Source organism: Garra rufa, chromosome 13, assembly GCF_049309525.1.
Source record: "Garra rufa chromosome 13, GarRuf1.0, whole genome shotgun sequence".
NCBI lineage: Eukaryota > Metazoa > Chordata > Actinopteri > Cypriniformes > Cyprinidae > Garra > Garra rufa.
In genome coordinates this window covers 35,075,600-35,100,184 of record NC_133373.1, presented here as the reverse complement: position 1 = coordinate 35,100,184, position 24,585 = coordinate 35,075,600, and the positions used below count along the sequence as shown (strand labels likewise).

Genomic DNA, 24,585 nt, shown 5'->3' with positions numbered 1-24,585 from the left:
TTAGTAAAAAATTAATAGTTTTTTTCAGCAAGGACCATTAACTTGACCAAAAGTGACAGTGAAGACTTTTATATTGTTACAAAAATAAAATAAAATAAAATAAAATAAAATAAAATTAAATAAAATAAAATAAAATAAAATAAAATAAAATAAAATAAAATATTTCAAACTATATGAGTTTCAAACTAATATACTATATATGAGAAATATTCCATACTTTAATTGTTTTATTTAGCAAAGACCATTAACTTGATCAAAATTGACAGTAAAGGCTTTTATATTGTTACAAAAATAAAATAAAATTAAATAAAGTAAAATAAAATATTTTTAACTAAAATGAGAAATATTCCATATTTTAATAAAATAGTAAAAATTTTATTTAGCAAAGACCATTAACTTGATCAAATGTGACAGTGAAGACTTTTATATTGATACAAAAATAAAATAAAATAAAATAAAATATTTTAAAACTAAAATGAGAAATATTCCAAACTTTAATAAAATTAATAGTTTTATTCAGCAAGGACCATTAATTTGATCAAAAGTGACAGTGAAGACTTTTATATTGTTACAAAAATAAAATGATAAAATATAAAATAAAATATTTCAGACTTAAAAAACAAATATTCCATTAAAAAATTATGGTTTCCAAAATGAATAAATAAATTTTAAAAAGTAATTAAATTAAGTAGTTCAATTTTTTAACACTGATAATATGAAATGTTTCTAGAGCAACACATCAGCATTTTAGAATAATTTCTGAAGGATCATCATGTGGCACTGAAAACTGGAGTAATGGCTTCTAAAAATTTAGCTTTGACACTACAAGAAAAAAAAAAGATTTTTTGTTAAAATAATATTTAACTTTTTATATTTTAACTTATACATATGAGTATACATACTGTACATATACATACATGTCACTTGTCATGCTCTGGTTTCCATAGACCAAAAAAAGTCCCACCCCTTTCTGAATTATTTATATAGAGCTGCTCAAAGCATGGAGCACATTGCTATCATAGTTATCTGGCTGACCCAGTTATCTTTACTCATCAGCTGATGTGACCTGCTTGAGCCACACTACTTATCCAGACTGAGGCCTAGAATCCAGGACCTTGGCTTAGATCCTGTATTTTTTTTATAGCCAGGCAGCCATGGAGAATTCAGCTTAAAATAGTGGACCCGTTTTATGTTGCTCTCAACAGATGTGGGTTTGAAGAGGGCAGACTAGAGGGAATTACAGCAGCAAAGTCTGAATCTATTCACCAGCTTCTCCAGAGCAGATTAGATTCAGTTAACAATATGAATGGCCCTACCAAGAGTTTCCAGACAACAGCCATGTAATCTCATAAGAAACCGGAGAAAGTATGATAAGTGTCTAAGATGCTTGTTAACATTTGTTTGAAACTGAATGTAGATGAACTTTAAAATACTATATAGATTAAAGTCAAGAACTAGAGCATAAGGGGTATTTGAAATACTAGATTTTTTACATAGTAAAAAAAAGTCTGAATTCTGAATAGCATACTACTCTTTTCCATACTATTTCTGCAACGCATGTAGCATGTATGCTAGTATGTTAGTCTGAATTCAGCCCATGCTGTGGCTAACCTGAAGGTAGCTAGCTACCATGTTAGCTTTTGCTAATATCTCAAAAAATGGATTTTCTGTTGTGCCTTTTTCTCTGTGTGGATTTGGTTCCTGGGTTTCTGTCATGCAAGGTAAGTTAGTTTGTACATTTTTAAGACCGAAAAACAATATCACTTTAGCTATAGCTGTGGTTATATCCAGTAACAGCATGCTGGAAAAACACAATGTTTGTATATAAGTTTAGAAGGCCAACAGTCATGGAAAATATATTGCAAATATTGTAATATAAACTCGCAATTCTGAGAAATTAGAGTTGGAATTGCAAGATATAAACTGGGAATTCTGACTTTTTTTCCTCAGAATTGCATGATATAAATTTGCAGTTGTGAGTTATAAAGTCAGAATTTATTGATTTTTTACTTTACATTGAAAATATACAGGAATTGGAATATGACCTCGCAATTCTGAGAAATTAAATTGGAATTGCAAGATATGAACTGGGAATTCTGACTTTTTTTTCCCTCAGAATTGCACAATATAAATTTGCAATTGTGAGTTATAAAGTCAGAATTGCGAGATATAAAATCACAATTCTCAGAATTGTGTGACATAAACAATGTGACATTGCAGGTTAAGCCAGAATTGAGGGATATAAACTTGCAATTGTGATAAATAAAGTTAGAATTGCAAGATATAAACTCAAATTTCGAGAAATAAAGTCAGAATTGTGAGATATTGTTCTCAGAATTGCGTGATATAAACTCACAATTGCAAGTTATAAAGTCAGAATTACGAGAAAAAAGTCTGAATTGCGCAATTCTAACTGTGTGATACAAACAAGCACTTTGGACTTTTTTTTTCAGAATAAACTCGAAATTGTGAGTTATAAAGTCAGAATTGTGAGATACAAAGTCAGAATTGCAAGATATAAAGTCAGAATAGCAAGATACAAACTCAGTTCTCAGAAAAAAAGTCTTAATTGCAATTCTGACTTTATTTCTTGCAATTTAAGTTTTTTTTTTTTATAACACAATGAGTTTATAACTCGCAATTCTGACTTTATATCTAGAAATTAAGTCAGAATTGTGAGGGTTTTTTCCCCCCAGAATTGTGTGATATAAACTCGCAAATGCGAGTTATAAAGTCAGAATTGCGTGTAAAAAAATGCCAGATTTGCGGGATATAAACTTGTAATTGTAAGAAATAAATTCACAATTGCAAAACATGAACTCGCAATTAACAGAGTAAACTCGCAAAAAAAAGAACTTTTTCTCAGAATTCTCAAAGATATAAACTCGCAACTGCGATTTATAGTCATAATTGCATGATACAAAGTCATAATTGCGAGTTTATATCTCTAAACTCTGACGTTATTTTTCACAATTCTGAATTTATATCTCACAATTCTGACTTAAAAACAGAATTGTGAAAAATAACGTCAGAGTTTAGAGATATAAACTCGCAATTATGACTTTGTATCATGCAATTATGACTATAAATCGCAGTTGCGAGTTTATATCTTTGAGAATTCTGAGAAAAAGTTCTTTTTTTTGTGAGTTTGTATTATGCAATTCTGAAAAAGTCAGAATGGCGAGATAAAAAGTCGCAATTACCTTTTTTAAATTCAATGGCAGAAACAGGCTTCCATACTTTTTGGCTTCATAACTGATGTAAATAAACTTAATTTGCTGTTTGTTTTTACTGAGAGCAATGACTAGAGCCAAAAGAAAAGACAATGAAATATAGGCCTATATATTAAATTCGTGTTCTTTTCAGTTTAATGTCAAACAAATAAAACTGGCTACAAAACTCACAGGAGTGTTATTAACCCACCATCATATTTTGAAAAAAAGAAAAAAACACTGATGTTTCATTCATAACAAAACCTTGACAGACTGAATTATACAGACCGCTTTTTTCTCTGTCTTTTATTTATAATTGCTTTCGCACATTTGGCTTTTGACACATTTGGCACATATTATTTATGCAAACAAAATATTCATTTTTCAACCCAACATGAAAAAAAGAAATCATCACAGACAAGTGTGCACAAAGCGATTACTTTATTACCAGAATTTTGCCCACTCCAAGATAAAGATGTGAATAAAAGAAAAAGCAACACTGATTTAGTCAAAATCTCTTTTGGATCTACTGACAGATCTTATTCAACATTCATAAGAACATGACAGTTTGACATATTTAAAATGTGAATTAGGTCTTTTTTTTTGTGAATCTGCGATGACAAATTAAGGCACAATCTGACATTAAACTGCTAAATCAAACCACAAAATCCCTGTTGTCTACTTAGTGAGAGAAAAAACGATTTGTTCCTTTTCTAAGCTAAACATACAGCGTGTCTTAACAAAGATGAGAAGTTCTAAGTATCTAACCTCATCAGCGCAAATCTTATGAAAGAAAGATAATTTAGCAGCCTCTATTTAAATTCAGTGCAACAATCTCATTTAGCACATCAGAAACAGACATTTCCACCATTCTCAGGGGTCAATGCAAATACCAAACACATTCAAACAACTTCTAAAACATTCTAATATAACATTTTTAGCTCTAAACATGAATTTTATACATCTATGGTGCGCAAAGCTTTCTGAGAATCAACAGTTGAGGTTCCACCTTGTAAACATTGCATTTGTACTGTAAACTGTCTTTCATTTTTCTCAAAGTCAGACAAAAATGATGTCTATGTGTTTCAGACAGTGTCACTGATACTTGTATTGTTGATTCATATATATTTATTTTAGGAATATCTACAGTACATTTGACGTTCCCTCGGCTCTGTGCGTGAAGCTGCATGTTGTAACTTCAAAGTGAGATTATTTCTCTGGCCTACTTCTCTGTTCAAAGTCAGTCAGTTACAGCTAACTGTCCTGATTCAAGAGAAACAGCCTTCTGCTGCAGTCACTACATACAGTATAAACATTATACAGTCTTCCTATCGCCATATGTAGCCCATATGCACAGCGGCACTCAAAATGCGGCCGGCTGTTCGCTCTCGTTCTTGTCATTTTACATTTTTTCCACTGCAGTGGATTTTGAGAATACATTCAAGGACATATTTAGGTCATTCTGATCCTTAAGTTAGATAAAGATGAAGATAAAGATCATACGCCAGTGTGTTCTTGAATAAGACTAAGTATTTCTGGTTGAAATTGTCATACCCGCAATATTTGCTCTGAACAGAGCAAAATGTTACAGGAACAAGATTGGACAGTGACCTCAGATCACCGTCTTGAAAATCACTGTTGGTCAAAGTAAAGTCAAATATTATACACATACATCTTCTCTATTCTACTACTGTATTTTACAGTAAATCCACACACTGTTTGATGACTATCTGGATTATAAATTATATAATTTTTGATTCTGACAGGTGTAGAAGTCTTATTGTGAGGGGAAAAAACATATTTATCTTTATGTAAAGTTCTGTGTCATTAATATGTTATTTGAAACATATTTTACACTCCTTTGCAGAAGTTACATGGTACATTTTAAATACTTCTTTTTGACATTAAAAACAAAACTTTTGGCATTTGACTGCTTTTTTTCAATAAATGCATCAAAGGTGATACATACAATACCAGTCAAAATCTTTGAACAGTAAGATTTGTAATGTTTTTTTTTAAAGAAGTCTCTTTAAAATAGTAATATTTTTGCTACTTAAAATAACTGTTTCTATTTGAATATATTTTAAAACGTAATTTATTCCTGTGATTTCAAAGCTGAATTTTTAGCATCATTACTCCTGTCACATGATTCTTCAGAAATCATTCTAATATTTTGATTTGCTCCTCAAAAAAAATTTATTATTATTATTATTATGTTGAAAACAGCTATATGTCTTCAGCTATGTCTAAAGCATCCTTGCTATATAAAAGTATTAATTTTTATAATTTCTTTCCAAAAAAAAAAAAAAAATATATATATATATATATATATATACTGACTCCAAGCTTTTGAGTGATATAGGCCTAGGTTATAATATTACAAACGCCTTTTGATTCAGATAAATGCTGATCTTTGGATCTTCCTCAAAATATGTCCTCAACTGTTTTAAATATTGATGATAATAATAATAATAATAAATGTTTCTTAAACAGCAAATCAGCACATTAGAATAATTTCTGAAAAATCACGTGAGAATGAACACTGGAGTAATGATACTGAAAATGCATCTTTGATCACAGGAATAAATTATAATTTAAAATATTCAAATATAGAAAACAGTTTTTTTAAATAGTAAAAATATTTCACAAAATTAATGCTTTTGCTGTATTTGGATCAAATAAATCCAGGCTTGGTGAGCAAAAGAGACTTTAAAAACATAAAAAATCTTACAAAAAACTTTTGACTGGTAATGTACATAGTATACATATAATTTTTTATTATTATTTTGTGTGAAAAAACTACACGATGGAAAGTTTTCAATTATACTTTTATAACTCAGCAGCATCAAATTCCATAATATTACGTTTCCCCCCCAAGATACAGGGTTGTGTAATCATTACTTTAAAGATCTTCTAAGAAAAATGTATGATAAATGAATTATTATGGTGCTATACATATTATATTATAGGACAGGTCTAAAATGCAGCTCATTTTATAAAATTAGTATCCATAAAGTTTCTGGTTTGAAAAGACTGAAGACCGCTGATCTAGGGAAAAAAAATAGACAAAACATGGTGGATAAACACTGTAAAACACTATATTTACTGTATAACTACACAAGTAGCACAACTGACCCTTTGCGGGAGTTTGATTGACAAGCGGGCTGACCAAGTTTTTTTCACTTTATAACTAGCTAAGATTAAGAGATGTTCGGTTCTCGTGCTCGTGACGCTTGAACCGAGGCACGACAGCGATCTGTCACGGCACACGAAAGAGCCACAAAACGGTATTTACTATTTAATATATTTTTTAAAGACGTTGTTTCATACCTAAAGTAACCTGTACTGTCTTGTCTGTCGGCGCGTTGTCATTTTCCTCTTTGCTCCGCGATTTTTCACTGCGTGAGAACATTTGGGCTTGAAAGCAACAGTACCGAAGGGGTAAGCGAAGGGTCAGTTGTTTTAGGTTTTACCTGTACATGAAAAGTTCCACTTTACATATTCATACACTATTCAATTCATTACCATAAATCTAATAACTTCCACTTAGAGGTTTCAATTAACTAAAGAGATACTCAAGAAAGTTTTCAGTCAAGTAAAATGAATGCCTTTCGTTATTTAGAGGCTGTAGGCTTTTGTGTGCCTTCATTTCTTAATGTCTCTTTCAATTCTATAAGCATGTAAGCTCTTTTCATTGGTTAAGATAGAAATCGGATTGGGTCCAAATGGCATCCTCCTGCTTTCTAATGGCCATGCATACAAATGCAGAGAGATCGCAGACCCGGCTAGAACCCAGACACACTAGACATAATCTCATTACCAGTGAGTCAAAGGAAATGGCCTGGGCCAAAAGATAAGGCCCTTAGAGAATGTATGCTGTTAGATTTCTTTCCGTAAATGGGATCATATACTCTCTGACATAGAAAAATAAATATCTTGAATGTTTAGAGCAACACTTAAATTATTTAACCAGTTCTAAATTTGCTTCGCCGTTGAGTAGTCTTATGTACAATATGAAAAAAAGTCTTCCCTGCAAAAAATGTAAACAGATGATTTAAGATCTCAAATAAATAAAAAATAGAAGTAAATCTACCCAGTAACACAACATTTCTTTGACAGGTGTTTATGCATTAATAATATATATTTTAATTATACATTATAATTTAGAAGTAATATTCTTTTTTTGTCAAAACTGTGAAACTGATCAGATTAAAACCCACTTGTGAAAGAATGGAGAGTGTCCATTTCAAAACCAGGGACCTCCACTCATTATTTGTTTCATACCTAGTCTCTGATGGTGTGTAGATGGATAGATCTTGGTTTTTACAGCAGTTCATAAGCAGTTTGCACCTGCCAGGGTTGGACGGAGTCTGTCGTCCAGTTACTGGCCTGCTGCACGGGCTTTCTGCTGTAGTAACGCGGCCCTCTGCTCCATCATGGCTCTCATCATGGTGGGGTTAATAGCTGGACTCATAGCAGGGGACATGGGCCGCAGTGGATATTGGCTGGATTTTGAACTCATTAAAACACACTGGAAGTATGGTATCTTGCCTGTAATACAAAGTGAGTGATTCTCAGTTCTGAGGTAAAATAAAATAATAATCAAATGAATACATTTATTGTAATACCAAAAAAGAGTTTCGCTTTGTTTTGTGTAATACTTATTATAATAAAAAATATTAATTATTATAAAAAAAATTCTTATATTATACACACACACACACACACACACAAACACACACACACACACACACACACACACACACACACACACACACACACATACATGCTAAATAATTAAATAAATGATAAATAAATAAATACACAAAATCCAGGATCAAGCCAAAAAGCCAGTGTATTAAATATTAACATAAAAAAATTATCTATTATTATCTATCTAAAATATTTTTAGATTGTATGTACACACACACACTAAATAATTAAACAAATAAATAAATAAATAACATAAATAAATAAAAAACACAAAAATAAATAACCGAAAACAAGATTCAAACAAATAATAAAGTAATAAAATAAAACAACAAAACAAAATACAATAAATAAAATAAACATTGATCAAATGAATACTTTTAAAAACATTCATACATTTATTTTTATCAAAAATGTATTATAACAAAAACTATTCATTTTTATTTAAAAATATTTTCATATTATACACACACACTTGCTAAATAATAAATAAATAAAAAGAGGTTCAAACAAATAATAAAATAAAAAATAAAATAAAAACCGATCAAATGAATACTTCTAAAAACACATTTATAAATTTTTTGTTATATCAAAAAAGTTTAGCTTTTGTGTAATATTTATTATAATAAAAACTATTAATTATTATACAAAAATATTTTCATATTATACACATGCACACACATGCTAAATAATTAATTAAATAAATAAATAAACGAAAAAACAGGTTCAGTAAAATAATTATAAATAATAATAGTAATAATTATTATTATAATTGGAACCTGTTCAATATTATATAGAAAATATTTATTATTGTACAAACAGAAAATAACAATATTGCGTCTAAAGCTATGCTTTAGATTTGTCAGGCAACAGGTTACATGCTATGCAAAATTGCATATTGCAGTGTAACATAATGATGGAGAGGTGTAACTCTGTTACTGTTAAAGAGCATACACAGGACTGTAGCAAAACAACTATAATGCAGTGTATGTTGTTGACAAGTTAGCAGAATTAGATTAACTTTACCTGGCTTTTTGCCTTCTGTGACATTTTCCTCCACTTTCAGATCTTCTAATTAAAGTTGTTAGAGAGAGAGAGAAAAAAAGTACTCATTTCAATATATAAAACAAAGTGCTACAGAAGCATATCTTTAAATGACAGGGCAAGGACTTTCAGTTTAGTATAGAATATCTGTTAATGTGACATTTGGTTATCAGGGTTGTTATGAGGTGACATGACAAAGCTCAGTTCTCAGAGGAACCATTTTTACATGCAGCAGCAGACCGCGATATCTGCAAATACCCACTGAGGCAGAGTTGAAGACTTGAATTTTAAAGTAATGGCGACCTTCAAAAGTTACTTTAAATAGATGAAAACCAGGCTTGTGAATAAAGACACTTGAGACCTTGGCAGGATTTCATATCCTTAAACGTACTGAGATTTCCCAAGGAGAAACACGTTTTTATACTAAAGAGAATTTCTCGGTGAACTATAGGAGTAAGAAATTGTCATCTGAGGAGTAAGTGGCGCTAAAATAATACAAAAGTTGCATTCACAAGTTAAAGGATTAGTTCACTTCCAGAACAAAAATGTACATGTAATGTACTCACCCCCTTGTCATTCAAGATGTTCATGTCTTTCTTTCTTCAGTTGTAAAGAAATTGTTTTTTTGAGGAAAACATTTCAGGATTTCTTTCCATATAATAGATATGTAGAACTTCCAAAATGCAGTTTAAACGCCGCTTCAAAGGGCTCTAAATGTCAGTCAAGGAAGAAGGGACTTATCTAGCGAAATGATCGGTTATTTTCTAAACAAATTTACAATTTATATCGTTTAGAGCCCTTTGAAGCTGCATTTTGGAAGTTCAAACTTGGGGGCATCATACTTATCTTTTATATGGAGAAAAATCCTGAAATGTTTTCCTCAAAAAACATAATTTCTTTACGATTGACGAAAGAAAGACACAAACATCTTGGATGACAAGGGTGATCTGTACATTTTTGTTCTGAAAGTGAAGGGGGGATTGTCCTAATTAAAGCGATTTGCCATTGCATGTTGCGTTACATAAAGAAGGATTGAGAAAATATGAGCTCTTCTGTTGCTTTTTGAGTAAATTTATCTGGTTTTAAAGACACTTGCTTATTTTTACTGGAAAATAGGATAAATGTACTGATAGAATTATGTTTTGCACTGAATAGTGCCTTGTTAAAGTGGACTGCAAGTGGTATGTGAATAAGACTCAGGGTTTTTGCTGAGCTAATATGCATAAAAGTGGCACAACGGTTAGTAAATTTGACCTTCAGTCTCTAACAAGCAAGTGAAGCGATTTGTGTTGTTAAAAAGTAGGCGGGTGTTACAGTAGAATTAGAATAATGGCATTAGGAGTTCACACAGGGCCAACCAGCCAGCAGCATTAGTGTATTAATAGCTGCATTTAATTTGCAATTTCACTAATGCTGCTTAAAAATAATTTAATCTCTCTGGTTTAAGTGGGAACCTTGAATAGTAACAATGTGGTTCATTTGATTTTCAGTGGATTATTGCGGCTCAGTTATTGAAATGGTGAAGTTAATACATCCGGTGAACAGGGAGTTGTACCTCAGTGTCGCCTGGAAGTTTTTGAAGTTCCCCCAAGTTCTACAATATGCAGGTACAGTACGCAGAATCACTATGAATGCTTAGCAGTGCATTTCTAAATGCAGTCTGCAGATGTTTCAAACTGCTTACACAAATGCATGTATTTGATTATTGCTTATGAATGATTAGGTACAGCATTACTGTATATGAAGCAAACAGGCTTTAAACTCAAAAAGCAGCTCATAGAAGCTTCAAACCATACTCTTCCACACCTCATGGATGTTACAAAACATCAGAACTTACTTGCTGGTGCCTCAGCTGGTTTGTCTACAGACAAAAATGTAAGGACAGAATTGTGGTTAGTAAAACATGGGCATTGTTCCAAAACCTACATTCTCACGATGCCATAGAAGGGTTCATGGTTCATGGGTAAATGGTTCCCTAATGAACCTTTAACATCTGAGGAACCTTTCTGTTGCACAAATGGTTCTTTGTGGCGAAGGAAGGTTATCCAGATTATGAAAAGTAGGAAAGTGATGGTTCTTTAAAGTATCTTTGACTGAATGGTTCTTTGTGGAACCAAAAATGGTTCTTCTATGGCATCGCTTTGAAGAACCTTTTAATGCACCTTTAGGCAGAGTCGAAGACTTGAGTTTTAAAGTAATGGCAACCTTCAAAAGTTACTTTAAATGGATGAAAACCAGGCTTGTGAATAAAGACACCTACACTCTTAAAAATAAATGTGCTTCACGATGCCATAGAAGAAACTTTTTTGTTTAAATGGTTCCATAATGAACCTGTAACATCTGAAGAACCTTTCGGTTCTTTGTTGTGAAAGAAGGTTCTTCAGATTATAAAAAAAAGTAGGAAAGAGATGGTTCTTTAAAGTATCTTTGACTAAATGGTTCATTGTGGAACCAAAAATGGTTCTTCTATGGCAACGCTGTGAAGAACCTTTTAAAGCACCTTTATTTTTAAGAGTGTAGAGAAATGTCTCACTGCCTCATTAGGCAGCATTCTAATTAAAATAGAACTTTAGAAGTGACTGATTTGGAATGTTCCATAAAAATAATTATACATTTTTAATTTCTGGATGACTTATCTCTTTAAGCACAGTAGTTTTTAAAACAGAACCATGAACTGCTTCATACCTTTGGTTTCTTCAGCTGTTTTCTTCTCATCTGGAACAGGTGTTCCTGGAGGTGATGGAAATATGGGCTTGTCATATTTTCTTTCAGTCTCCTGTGCTTTTACATTTACACAATAATGTAAATGTGACACCTTCATAATTGCACTTCAAGTATGGCTGCTTTTAATCAAGAATTATTTCTATTCTTTAGGTTTCAGGAGCACATGCTCAGTTATGTGATTACATAGTCATGGAGCAGAACATGAAAAGGTGCACTTCCTGTCATAAAAATGGAGAAATTCTGTCATGGCTTCATCTGAAGTTATATAACTTGACAGATCCAATTTTCTTGTGTCAACTGAAGTCTAGCGAGATTTTATTATTTATTTATTTTTTGCTTGATCCACCTTACAATCATCTATGCAGCAACTTCTCCAGAAACCAAAGCAAACATGTACCAGTGTTCACAAGACAAATCATCCATTGGGAAATTAATATAAAAACAATTCCTCAATATTTTGTCATGCTTGTCTGGTTTGTGCTGTGAGCTGTCAAGAATAAAATACGAAAACTTTGGATCCTGGCTTGTTAGCGATGGAAATCAAAGATGTTATCTCTCTTTTTGGGGGAATATTCAAAGACGCAGAGATGTCTAATGTTAAAATAATCTTTGAAACTTACCCACAACTTCCTCTTTAATGGCTTTTTTAGCTTTTGGTGCTGATGCTGCCTTCTTCTTGACTAAAGATCAAACATAAATATATTAGGTTGATGCTACAGTACTGTACAGTATACAATATGACACATACACAATATATATTTTAAAAAGCACTATTTTATCATTTTTACTTTAAATCATGCTTGTTGATTACAGTAAACATGAATTGCTGGCTCTTGCAGTATTTGATGTGTTAGCCCTAAGAGGATGTCAATGAACTAAAGAAGTTAAAAGCACGTAAATACTGTATACTGATTTCTTGTCACGAAGCCAATAAGTATTACACGCAGTAATTCTATACAGTCCATTAGCAATCTAAAACGCAGTGACCTATCACTCAACATGGACAAAATCATTAATCAAATGTGGTTGTTTGGAGGATTAAAGCAGAATTGCTGATTGAAATATCCACTATATTCAACACATTCAGAGCAAGATTGCAATGCTTATTATTACTGATTTTACAAATTTTATGTTTACTTGCTGAAACCTTTATTAAAAAAACTAGAAGATTCAAAATGTACAAACAATATATCTTGCGTTTCACTTACATTTTCTGAAGAAAGCCTGTTTAAAACTCACTGCTAAGATTCATGTAAACAGATAAGTTCAGATGAGTTTAAGATTCAATATTGCGTTGTTCAAACCCCTAACCCTTACATTTGGCCAATAGAGGGTTTGAACTTACGTCACGATTTGGTCAGTTACCCGGATACACGGCTATATTGGTGATATTTGGATGTAAACAACAGCATGGATTGCACGGTTAATGTACTACTGAATACGTTGCTCTGCTAATTTATGCTGTCCAAATCACGGAAAAAACATGTGAAAACTCTTAAATCATATAGAGAACAACTGATTAAGCAGGAAAGGGCGCAATATTTTTGACAAACTAAAGTTAATAGGTGGTAATAATACATACAACAAGCAGTATTAATTAAGACTTAGCCTAATATTTCACCTACCTGACCAGAAATAATAAGAACAAACATGAATGTTGTCAAGATTCGTGCCCTGGAAATCCTTGTTCAGTTTGTCCAACCACAAACGCCTTTGTTCCTCAGACAGTTTTTTGCACTCTTTTGGTTGATTTGTTATAGTCTATAGTACTCCAAATATTTTTCCTGGTTCAATTAGTACAGCCCAAAACATGACAATAATTGACCATTTTCAGCAGCAATAATTAGTCAATAATCGTTCGGTTCAGTGCATTCAGTGCTGCCAATATGGCCGATTGATGACGCGTCATGAAAACACTCTATAGTAAAACTTGGAATAGCAGCAAACACCATTGAATACTTTACAGTAAAATAACCTACCCTCTGCTTTGGGCTTCACTTCTTTTACAGCTTTCACTTCTTCCAATGTAGTGACACAAAAAAAGATGAAACAGAGTTATTTGATGAATTATGAAATAATCAAACAAGAAATATTTATCAATATCTGTACTTTACATCTTAAAGAAACAGTGTTTCATAAGACTGGATTTCATTTGATGTTTAGATGTATGACTGCAGGGATTGTATGGCATCAAATAAACAAAATGGTATGGGGAGAAATGCATACAACAAATAATTTTCCATCTGTGCAAATCTAGAAGCTGTTGTGAGCAACTGATCCAAAAGTACAGTAAAATTGCGAAGTCGAATTCAACCACTACATTTACGCTAAGCACAACTGAGTCCAAGCAGCATGCCAGAACTTTTTATTACTTTGCCATGTATGCCACCCAGTTTAGCATACAGTTGAACCTCTTTCTGTGAGTATTACATGAACTAATACAAAAGAACAATACGAGGATTAAGACTTCTTCCTTCTTTTATAACCTTTGAGTATGAAAACTTATACACTGCTGTTCAAAGGTTTGGGATCAGTGAGATTTCTAATGGTTTTTTAAAGAAGTCTTATGCTCATCAAGGCTGTATTTATTTGATTAAAAACAAATAGAGAAACATGTAATATTTTTACAATTTTAAATAATGTTTTTCTATTTTAATACAAATCAAATTTATTTCTGTGATCAAAGCTGGATTTTCAGCATCATTACTCCAGTCTTCAGTGTCGCATAATCCTTCAGAAATGTATTTTCAGTGCTGGAAACAGTTGGGCTGCTTAATATTTTTTGGAAGCTGTGCTATTTTTTTCAGGATTCTTTGAGTAAAAAGTTTAAAATAATGGTGTTTAAAGTATTACAGTTTTTAAAAAATATGTGGCAGCACAACTGTTTCCAACATTGATAATAAATCAACATATTAGAATGATTTCTGAAGGATCATGTGACACTTAAGGCTAGAGTAATGAAAATGAATATTTAGCTTTGCATCACAGAAATAAATTATATTTTACAGTATGTTAAAATAGAATTCATTATTTTTATATTGTAATAACATTTCAGAATATTACTTTTTTCAATATTTTTAAAATCAAATAAATGTGTACTGTATGGATAATCCGCTGTGTAGTGTGTAAGGTTACCTTTATGTGAAGTTGTTGTTACTTTTGCCTTCTTTGTTACTGCTGGCTCTATTGAGAAAAGGATAGAGAATGAATATTTAAGATTCATGATTCCTAGATGCCAAACAACCAGATTGGTGGTAATTGTAAAACGAAATTGCTAAAGAAAAACAAGCATTTCATCAGTTGTCCTTGACAACTCTATTTATTCTCTATTTATTTAATAAAACATCCGTATCACTTTATTTCACAGATAAATATTATGATGTGGATAAATGCATGAAATATAATGTTACAATATGTGTATATAATATATTATAAATAATACACAACAATAAAATACCTTTCTTAGTAGAGGTAGGTTTTGCCTTTTCTTTAGTGATAACTCGCTCTGTAAAAGAGGAAATTATAAGCTACTGTTCATTAATATAAAACTACTGCAGAGTCAGTTCCTGAACCATAATTACCTGTCCTTTTAGGCCTCTCTTTCACAGCGGTTAGCCCTAAATCATAAAAATGATTTATTTAGTATGAAAATAGATCTAAAATTTATATTTAACAGTCATTTTTTTATTATCCTTACCTTTCCTTGCCACTGAAGGTTTTACTTTGGCTTTAGTAACTGTGGGCTCTTGAACACACAGTACGAATGTACAAAATGAAATATAAATGCACCCATTTAAATCCAAGTTGTTATAATAAAGACAAACACTGAGTAAAGCCTCTTCTCCAACATGATTAATGGTACTTCAACTCAGATACTGCCTTTCATTTCAAATCTGAATCTTACCCTTCTTCGCAGGAGCTGCTTTGGCTTTTGCTTTTTCTTTTGGCGCAGCTGGTTCTGAAATCAGAGGTCAAAGGTTATTACTTGCTTCGGGTCTGTTAACATAACTAGAAAATCTAATACAGTCTTACAGCTAGCACAAAACTCAAGACAAATTACTACCATACCTTTCTTTTTAGTGGCTTGTTTTGGCTTTGGCTTATCAGCTTCCGGTTCTTAAGCAAAGGAAACATTAAATGAGATTTTTTTTAAGACAAATGCAAAATTATCATCATATAGAATTAAATCGTAAATATATTAGGAGATAAACACCTTTCAGTAGAGTAGGAGCTTGATGAGTTGTTAAAATTGGAACTTCTGATTCTGAAAAACACAGTGACTGTAGTGTTAAAAAAAATTGACGTATTAATTCTCAACAAATATCAATGATTTGTATGAAGGTATTTAAATTAAAAGGTTTTGAATACCTGGAATAGCCGATGGTGGTAATGGGCTACTTGTAACTATATGATGCACTGTGATATAAATAAAAAAGCACATTTCAGGGCATTAATACGGTGCCCGCCAGGGGACACCTTTGGTTCACTTATGTTTGTCGTGGCCACGACATATAAATTCGTGGGAACGTGATATTAACTCGTGGGAACATCATATTAACTCGTGGGAACGTCATATTATGTCGTGGCCACCAGATCATTTTGTCGAGGTAACGACATCCTTATGTTGTGGCCACAAGATGCGATGATGAGGGAACGAGATCCATTTCTCGTGGCCACGACATAATATGACGTTCCCACGACATAATATTACGTTCCCACGAGTTAATATGTCGTGGCCACGAATTAATATCTCGTGGCCACGACAAACATAAGTGAACCGAAGGTGTCCCCTGGCGGGCACCGTACATTAAAGAATAATTTAAGTACATTTAAATATGTTTATGTAAAGTACATTCAGTAATTTTAGGTGGCTGTATTACTCACCATACCAGCCAGGGGGCGCTGGGCAATACACAGGTGTTGGTCGGCACATAGGAACTGTTTGACCAGGTTGTGAAAAGAAAGATTCAGAGTTACAACAGACTGACTGTAGATTGCGTGTTATTGCTGCTGTCTTTTTGCATTACATGAATATAACGCAATGTAATATTAAAAAGTCACAAGGCTATGAGTTGCACTCACGATCCTCTATTGGAGCTGGAGCAGCTGACACTTCCACGTCCTCTGAGGCTCTAGATTCTGTTATTAGGAGAAGGGAAAGCACCGCTGTCATATAAGTTAGATCAAATGGAATTTTAAAATTTGCCATCAACTTAGAGGAACAGTTGAGCAAAAAATGAAAAATCTGTCATCATTTACTCATTGATCAAAACCTGATTTCTTTCTTCTGTAGAACACAAAAGAAGATGTTAAGCAGGATGTTCATGCTGCTCTGTTTTACATAATGAAAACAAATGGTGACCAGGGCCTGTCAAGATCCAGAAATGACATCTGAAGTCATATCGTTATAAGTTGTTTCTCACTCAAAGTCCTTCTCTCTATGGTGGTTTGAATTAGTTTGAATACAGTTGAGGTCAAAAGTTTACATACACCTTGCAGAATCTTCAAAATGTTAATTATTTGACCAAAATAAGAGGGATCATACAAAATGCATGATATGTTTTATTTAGTACTGACCTGAACAAGATATTTCACATAAAATTCTCTGATTTTTCAGCATTTTTGTGTATTTGAACCCTTTCCAACAATGACTGTATGATTTTGAGGTCCATCTTTTCACACTGAGGACAACTGAGGGACTCATATGCAACTATTACAGAAGGTTCAAATGCTCACTGATGCTACAGAAGGAAAAATTATGCATTAAGAGCCAGGGTTCTGTTCTTATTTTTTATTTAGTACTGCCCTTCAGAAGCTACAGAAGATACATACATGTTTCCCAGAAGACAAAATAAGTTAAATTTACCCTGATCTTTAAATTGAAAAAGTATTCTCCCCTGGTTCTTAATGCATTGTGTTTCCTTCTGAAGCATCAGCGAGCATTTGAACCTTCTGTAATAGTTGCATATGAGTCCCTCAGTTGTTTTCAGTGTCAAAAGATGGATCTCAAAATCATACAGTCATTGTTGGAAAGTGTTCAAAAACATAAAAATGGTAAAAACCCAAAGATTTTGTGGAACCTGAAGGCTTTTTCTGAAGAACAGCAGACAGTTGTAACTGTTCAGGACAAACAAGGGACTCATGAACAAATATCACTAAACAAAAAACAAAAAAACACACACTCAGCTGTGGATCATTCAGATAACAACACAGTATTAGGAATCAAGTGTATGTAAACTTTTGAACTTTTTTATAAATTCAACTATTATTTTCTCTTATGGACTATATGTAAATGTATTTTATGTGTAATATCTTGCTCAGGTCAATACTAAACAAAAAATAACATGCATTTTGTATGATCCCTCTTATTTTGGTCAAATAATTTACATTTTGCAGGTTCTGCAAGGTGTATAAACTTTTGACCTCAACTGCTTTCAAAAGATTTGTTACATCGGTCACAACTTATACCAGTTTTATGCTTTTTTTGGTCATTTTTGGACAGCACAGTGAAAATTCAGCAAAATATGTTGTATACATGATGACAGAACTTTCATTTATGGACAAACTACCACTTTTAAACAAGTAAAGTATGATCAAATCATGTGAATTTACTTCTCATTTTGGGTACGTTGACAGCCGGTGCCTTTGCTTTTGGAGCTGTGAAGCAGAGAGCAAATTTAATTTAAGTGCAATATTCTTTGCTATGATTATAAATAATAAATTGAAAGACATCTTTCATGTTATGATTATTAAAAAAAGCACATATTGTGCTTGTTATTTTGTACCTTTCTTTGCTTTCTCTAGTTCTCTAGTTGCTCTTGTTCTTACTGGAGCCTCTTTTTCTGATGAGCAAATGTGAATAAGAGGGTGAAATAGAAAAAAGACTTCAGTACAGTATTCTTCCACAAACAGATTTATATTTAATATTGAATACAATTATGTAAATAGTGCTACGGCACCTTTTCTCTGTTTAAGCAGGGGTTCCCTTCTCTTAGTCTCAGTTTCTAGAGGGAAAATGTATTAAACAATTTAAAATTGCTTCCAGATCAAAACATGTATGATTATCTCTTAATTTGTTGCCACAAATTTGCTTAGCTGAAAATTAATTTTCACGCTGTGCCTCTTGCACAGTATCTTTACAGTGTTTGCTGGCATGAGGAGAGCATTGTGTGAAATGCACCATAAAGGACATTTAATTGGAAAGTATTTATTTTATAAACAAATTGAATTTAGGAATGTGAAAACTGACATGAAATGTCCCATAATGGTGTTGGCTCACAATGATCTGATGATTTTATTTCATTATTAATTAGACTCCAATAACAGAAAGCTCCTATCAATAGATTAGTCTACTACTTTACTAGTTGTGCGCAGGCTTGTTGAGCTGTACTGCTAAAGCAAGCAGTTTGCTGTAGAAATCGACAGTTGCCTTGAGCTAAACCAGCTTTAATCAAACAAAACAATGCATCACATACTCTTGCGCTCAAGGGTCACTCTCTTAGCTGTGAAATGAAAAACAGTCAGACATGAATCAGACCAAATTGCTTTGTTGAGAGAGAGCTTAAAACTGTCTGCAGCAACAGGACACTTCATAATGACTATATCACTGATACTGTACATTGTTAATGTAAAATGTCTTTAACAGATCTGATGTTGGAATATATTATACTTCTGTACAAACTAACATATTAGAGTAGAGAGTATTTCTTAGGGTTTCTAAGGGTTTAGATTAACAGATATGCACCAGGGGGCACTATTGTGTTTGTCAAAACTATTGGAAATGAGACAAATACAGCTATTTTACTCATAAGATCCTCGGTGATGTCCTCTAAAACAGATCACAATCTTATTATAAGTCATACTGAGAGAGATGAGATCACATACTTTTCATTCATTTAAAATGCATTTAAAATGTAACTTTCAAAGCTATAGGCTTAGAAAAATAAAAAAATAGACAAACTAACAGACCATATTGTATCCAAAATACTTATTATTTCTGTTCATACAACTGTTGTATTAAATATGTGGTATGTAGTTTGTTACTAGAAAAGCTATTTTACTTAAACTGTTTTAATTTACTGTTTTATTCAAATTATTTTAAAACTTCAACTGGATATTTGCATAATCCAAGCACAAACCATGATTTTCAAAGAAAGCATACTTCACAAATTTGCATATTATTATTAGATTTAAAAAATAGTATTATTAGCTGCAATATAAGTGTTTTATTGAATGAACACACCTCTTTTCTTTACTTTATCAGCTTCAGCTGGAAGAAAAAAAAGAAGAAAAAGTACAGTGAGTGACAATTATTGTAGCACTTTAATTTGTTTTTCCACTAGATGGCGACTATGAGTGGACACATTTGTCTGCTTACTAGATAACATTAGAAATGTCTATACAACACAAACCACCAAACATGGCTTTGCTGAGCTCATTAGTGGCAAAAGTTTTGTCTAGCAGTTTCAGACATGGTTAGGGAAAGGAACAAAATGTAATCTTGAAGCACATCTTATTTTTTTATATGCTATTCTGTGAGCACAACCTAATTAAATTGTAAAATGAATGGTATTTGGTAGAAAGCAAGATGATATGAGTTAACAGTAAGGAGTAAGAGTCAGTAAGAAAGTAAATACACTACCAGTCAAAAGTATTTGATTTTCAATGTTTGTAAAGTAGTCTTTTCTGCTTACCAAGCCTGCATTTATTTGATCCAAAATACAGCAAAAACAGTAATATTGTGAAATATTTTTTTACTATTTAAAATACCTGCATTGTATTTGAATATATTTCAAAATGTAATTTATTAATGTGATAAAAGCTAAATTTTCAGCATCATTACTCCAAGATCCTTCAGAAATTACATATACATTTAGACATTTTGCAGATGCTTTTATCCAAAGAGGACAATGGAAGCAATCAAACTCAACAAAAGAGCAATAACATGCAAGTGCTATGACAAGTCTCATTTAGCCTAATGCAGTACACATATCAAGGTTTTTCTTAAATTATATAATAAATAAAAAGAAAATAGAATAAAAAAAGAAAAAGCAAGCTAACGTTTTTTTTTTTTTTTTGGGGGGGGGGGGATTATTATATTATTATATAATAATTAATATAATAATATAATTATTTTATAATATTATATATTAATTTTTTACTGTTTAAGAAGAAAATATTATTATTATTATCATTATTATTATCAATATTTAAAACAGTTGAGTATATTTTTTTTTTTCAGGTTTCCTTGATGAATAGAAAGATCCAGATTAGCATTTATCTGAAATAGAAAAGTTTTGTAACATTATACACTATACCGTTCAAAAGCTTAGAATCTGATTTTTTTTTTCTTTTTTTTGGGAAAGAAATAGTAGAAATTAATAGTTTTATTTAGCAAGGATGCTTTACATTGATCAAAAGTGTTTATAAAGACTTTTATATTGTTACAGAACATTTCTATTTCAGATAAATGCTTCTTCTAAACTGTCTATTCATCTAAAAAAGAAATGTAAAAAAAAATGTACTCTGCTGTTTTCAACATAATAATAATAATAATAATAATAAAAAAATGTTTTTAAGCAGCAAATTAGAATATTAGAAAGATTTCTGAAGGATCTGGAGTAATGATGCTAAAAATTCAGCATTGAAATCACAGGAATAAATTACATTTTATAATATATTCAAATATAAAATTTAAAATAGTAATAGTAAACATTTTTAAAAATGTTACTGGTTTTTTTTGTACTTTGAATGAAATAAATGCAGGCTTGGTGAGCAGAAGAGACTTCTTAAAAAAAAAAAAAAAACATTAAAAATCTTACTGTTCAGAAACTTTTGACTGGTAATGTATATACAGTATATGATTTCAAATATTATGATCCGGAAATGAATCCATTTCATGCATACACTGTATGCACATATTTTCCATGTTGCGTGCATGCATATTATATTGTCTTCATAAATTTATAGTACATCTATATCACTGATGCAAATACATTTTTATGTACACACCATTCACCAATCCAATACATTTTTAGCATGCAATTTATTGCATTTTTTATTGCGAGTTGTTTGTGCATGAAAATCTCACAATATTTGTTAGAACTGAATCCACAAAAATACTGACATGTCTCTGACTAGATCTATGATTTATCCATGAGACATGGCCAGTGTGATTTCCTGTAGAATGGCTGTGTTATGCAGAAAATAGAAAATATGCCCAGTCCTTTTTTATTATATTTTAAAACAACATGCATGAAATTGACCTTGCAAGTCAATACCAAGTACCTTTTTCTTCCTTTGGTTTAGTGTCTTGGGTTTGTTGAGGCTCTTTATGTATTAGTGAATGCATACAAGGACAGGTAGAGGGCTCTTTTTGTTTGTCTGGATACAAACAAATGCAAAATGGTGAGTGTCATTATAGACTACAGTGATTCATTCTATTTCTTGCCTATTTTAGCCATCTTTGATTTGCATGAAACATCGGCTCTGACGTTATGTGTGCTTATCAACACCGGAATCAAATCAATTGCAAAATCTATTAAATATGAAACTTATTATGATGTACATGGACAAAAAATGATGAAAGACACTGACTAATGAGAGATGTATTAGATTAGCCTTGTTTAAATCAACACAGGATGATAAAGATCACATTGGCAGCTAAACACGGAGATAAATGTCTTCTACTGCTTAATATATTGATGTCATTATCTTTAAAACCCATAATGTGCTTATGACATCAGAGGCCAATGCCAGATTTTACATCCATAAATCAAAATGTTATTACCAAAATTAATTTTTAAAGTGCTGGTAGTAAATCATGGGATACAAATATGACACCTTCATTATAAGTTTGGATTGCATAAATTTGTCAGAATTAATGTGACAATTTTGATGAAATGCCACCCTATCTGTAAAACGATTGGATTATTAAAACAAGAAGGAAGCCAGCTAAAAATAAAAACATGTTGACAAGCTCGCCAACAAACGGAGATTAACAGTAATGACATATCTGGCTGAGAAGCAGGGAAATGTTTTTAGCGGCTGCGAGAATTCTAAGAAGTCTCTGTGAATAATAATTACATTGAAATTCAAAAAGCCGGGTTTGATTGTGTTTGCTTACATGCTTGCGGGGAATTACAGGGAGGTGTCACTCAAAATGCCTTTAACTTAAAATGCTAATGCCATTTATGATATCAGTCAACCCTGCAGCCGAGTGCATGATCTGTGTTATTAAAACAGCATGCATTCTTTCTTCCTTTGTTTTCTCACTGACCTTTGGTGCTGAAGTTTATTAGCTAATAAAATGCATTTACTCTTTTCTGATTAAGATCAGCAGGGGCATTGGAAGTTGTGAGATAGGATATTAGCACTATGACTTTGATTTGCCATTGAAACTTCTTATATTAAATTTTGGTAGATTTCTGTATGAAATGACATTGGGATAAATTCACCAAAGAGTTGTGCTAACTAGACACTATCTGCATTGGTATAGCACTGCTCAGTTTGTATTTAAAATCACTGACTAATTTCTGCAGCGAATTAGTAAAATAAAAAAAATAAAATAAGAAACACTTGCATTGTAAAATAAATAAATAAATAAATAAAAATAAACATACACATTTAAATAAAAAAAGTTTCTCTATTTAGAGACAATAGTAAATAAAATAAATAACAGTAAATAAAAAATTAATAAAATATTGAATATAAAATACAATTCTTTTCCATTTTAGGATGATAGCCACACTTACACTGTAATTATGTACTGATCTTCTTTTTTAAATAAAATAAAATAATAAAAATACAAAAAAAAAAAAAAAAAAAAAATAAGCAACACTACATTTACACTGTAATTGTAAAAATAAATAAATAAATAAATTAAATGATACTGATCTTCTTTTTAAAAACTAAAATTAAATAAAATAAAAAATAAAGTAAAATAAAAAAGCAACACTACACTTACACTGTAAAAAAATAATACAAATAAATTAATTAAATGTAAAAAAAAAAAATCTAATAAAAAATAAAATATAAAACGAAATAATATAAAATAGCACTTACATTGTAATTGTGTACTGAGCTTCTTTTAAAAAATAAAATAAAATATAATGTTTCTCAATTTAGAGACAATAGCTGGACTTACATTGTAATTGTGTACTGACCTTCTCTTTTAAATAAAATAAAATAAATTCTCTATTTGAAGACAATATAAGCACTTAGAAGCACTATGTACTGAGCTTCTTTGTAAAAAATGAAATAAAATAAAAAATCAGCAACACTAACTATAATTGAAGAAAAAATAAATTATTAAATGATAATTACCTTTTTTTTAATGTTTCTCTATTTGTAGACAATTTAAGCACTTAGAAGCACTGTGTACTGAGCTTCTTTTTTAAAATAAAATAAAATAAAAAATAAAGTAAAATGTTTCTCTATTTAGAAACAATAGCGGCACTTACATTGTAATCTTCTTCTAACCTTCTCTTTTAAATGAAATAAAGTAAAGTAAAGTATTTGGAGACAATATAAGCACTTAGAAGCACTGTGTACTGAGCTTCTTTTTATAAAATAAAGTAAATAAGTTTCTCTATTTGGAGACAATGGCAGCACTGTAATTATGTCCTGACCTTCTTTTACAGCCTCTGCCACAGGTTCCTCTGCTTCTTTTTCTTTCACCTCCTTGGCTGCCACTGTTTTAAGAAATAAAGCAAACAAAACAAAAGGTGAGTCTTACAGCCCAGAAAGAAAACAGAAAGACAAAAGACACAGACATGTACTTGCTTACACACACACACACACACACACACACACACACACACACACACACACACACACACACACACACACACACACACACACACACACAGACACATCCACACAATGCCAACTTTGA

At 31.6% G+C, this 24,585-nt stretch overlaps 1 protein-coding gene across 1 annotated transcript in view; it reads right to left on the bottom strand.

Moving 5' to 3' along the window:
* Nucleotides 1-6,387: 6,387 nt before the first annotated feature.
* trdn (triadin) overlaps nucleotides 6,388-24,585 on the bottom strand; it is a 36,598-nt gene continuing 18,400 nt past the window's right edge. The window contains exons 5-27 of the mRNA XM_073852786.1: nucleotides 24,320-24,382; nucleotides 21,978-22,073; nucleotides 19,933-19,959; nucleotides 19,166-19,192; nucleotides 18,650-18,694; nucleotides 18,476-18,532; nucleotides 18,303-18,347; nucleotides 16,773-16,829; nucleotides 16,575-16,628; nucleotides 16,059-16,106; nucleotides 15,904-15,954; nucleotides 15,759-15,806; nucleotides 15,595-15,648; nucleotides 15,388-15,435; nucleotides 15,272-15,307; nucleotides 15,148-15,195; nucleotides 14,826-14,873; nucleotides 13,670-13,708; nucleotides 12,311-12,370; nucleotides 11,652-11,696; nucleotides 10,804-10,827; nucleotides 8,949-8,993; nucleotides 6,388-7,763 (exon numbers count right to left, since the gene is read on the bottom strand). Coding sequence (XP_073708887.1) covers nucleotides 7,594-7,763; nucleotides 8,949-8,993; nucleotides 10,804-10,827; nucleotides 11,652-11,696; nucleotides 12,311-12,370; nucleotides 13,670-13,708; nucleotides 14,826-14,873; nucleotides 15,148-15,195; nucleotides 15,272-15,307; nucleotides 15,388-15,435; nucleotides 15,595-15,648; nucleotides 15,759-15,806; nucleotides 15,904-15,954; nucleotides 16,059-16,106; nucleotides 16,575-16,628; nucleotides 16,773-16,829; nucleotides 18,303-18,347; nucleotides 18,476-18,532; nucleotides 18,650-18,694; nucleotides 19,166-19,192; nucleotides 19,933-19,959; nucleotides 21,978-22,073; nucleotides 24,320-24,382 — 1,235 coding nt within the window. The 3' untranslated portion in view covers nucleotides 6,388-7,593. The remainder of the gene's footprint in view (nucleotides 7,764-8,948; nucleotides 8,994-10,803; nucleotides 10,828-11,651; nucleotides 11,697-12,310; nucleotides 12,371-13,669; nucleotides 13,709-14,825; nucleotides 14,874-15,147; nucleotides 15,196-15,271; nucleotides 15,308-15,387; nucleotides 15,436-15,594; nucleotides 15,649-15,758; nucleotides 15,807-15,903; nucleotides 15,955-16,058; nucleotides 16,107-16,574; nucleotides 16,629-16,772; nucleotides 16,830-18,302; nucleotides 18,348-18,475; nucleotides 18,533-18,649; nucleotides 18,695-19,165; nucleotides 19,193-19,932; nucleotides 19,960-21,977; nucleotides 22,074-24,319; nucleotides 24,383-24,585) is intronic.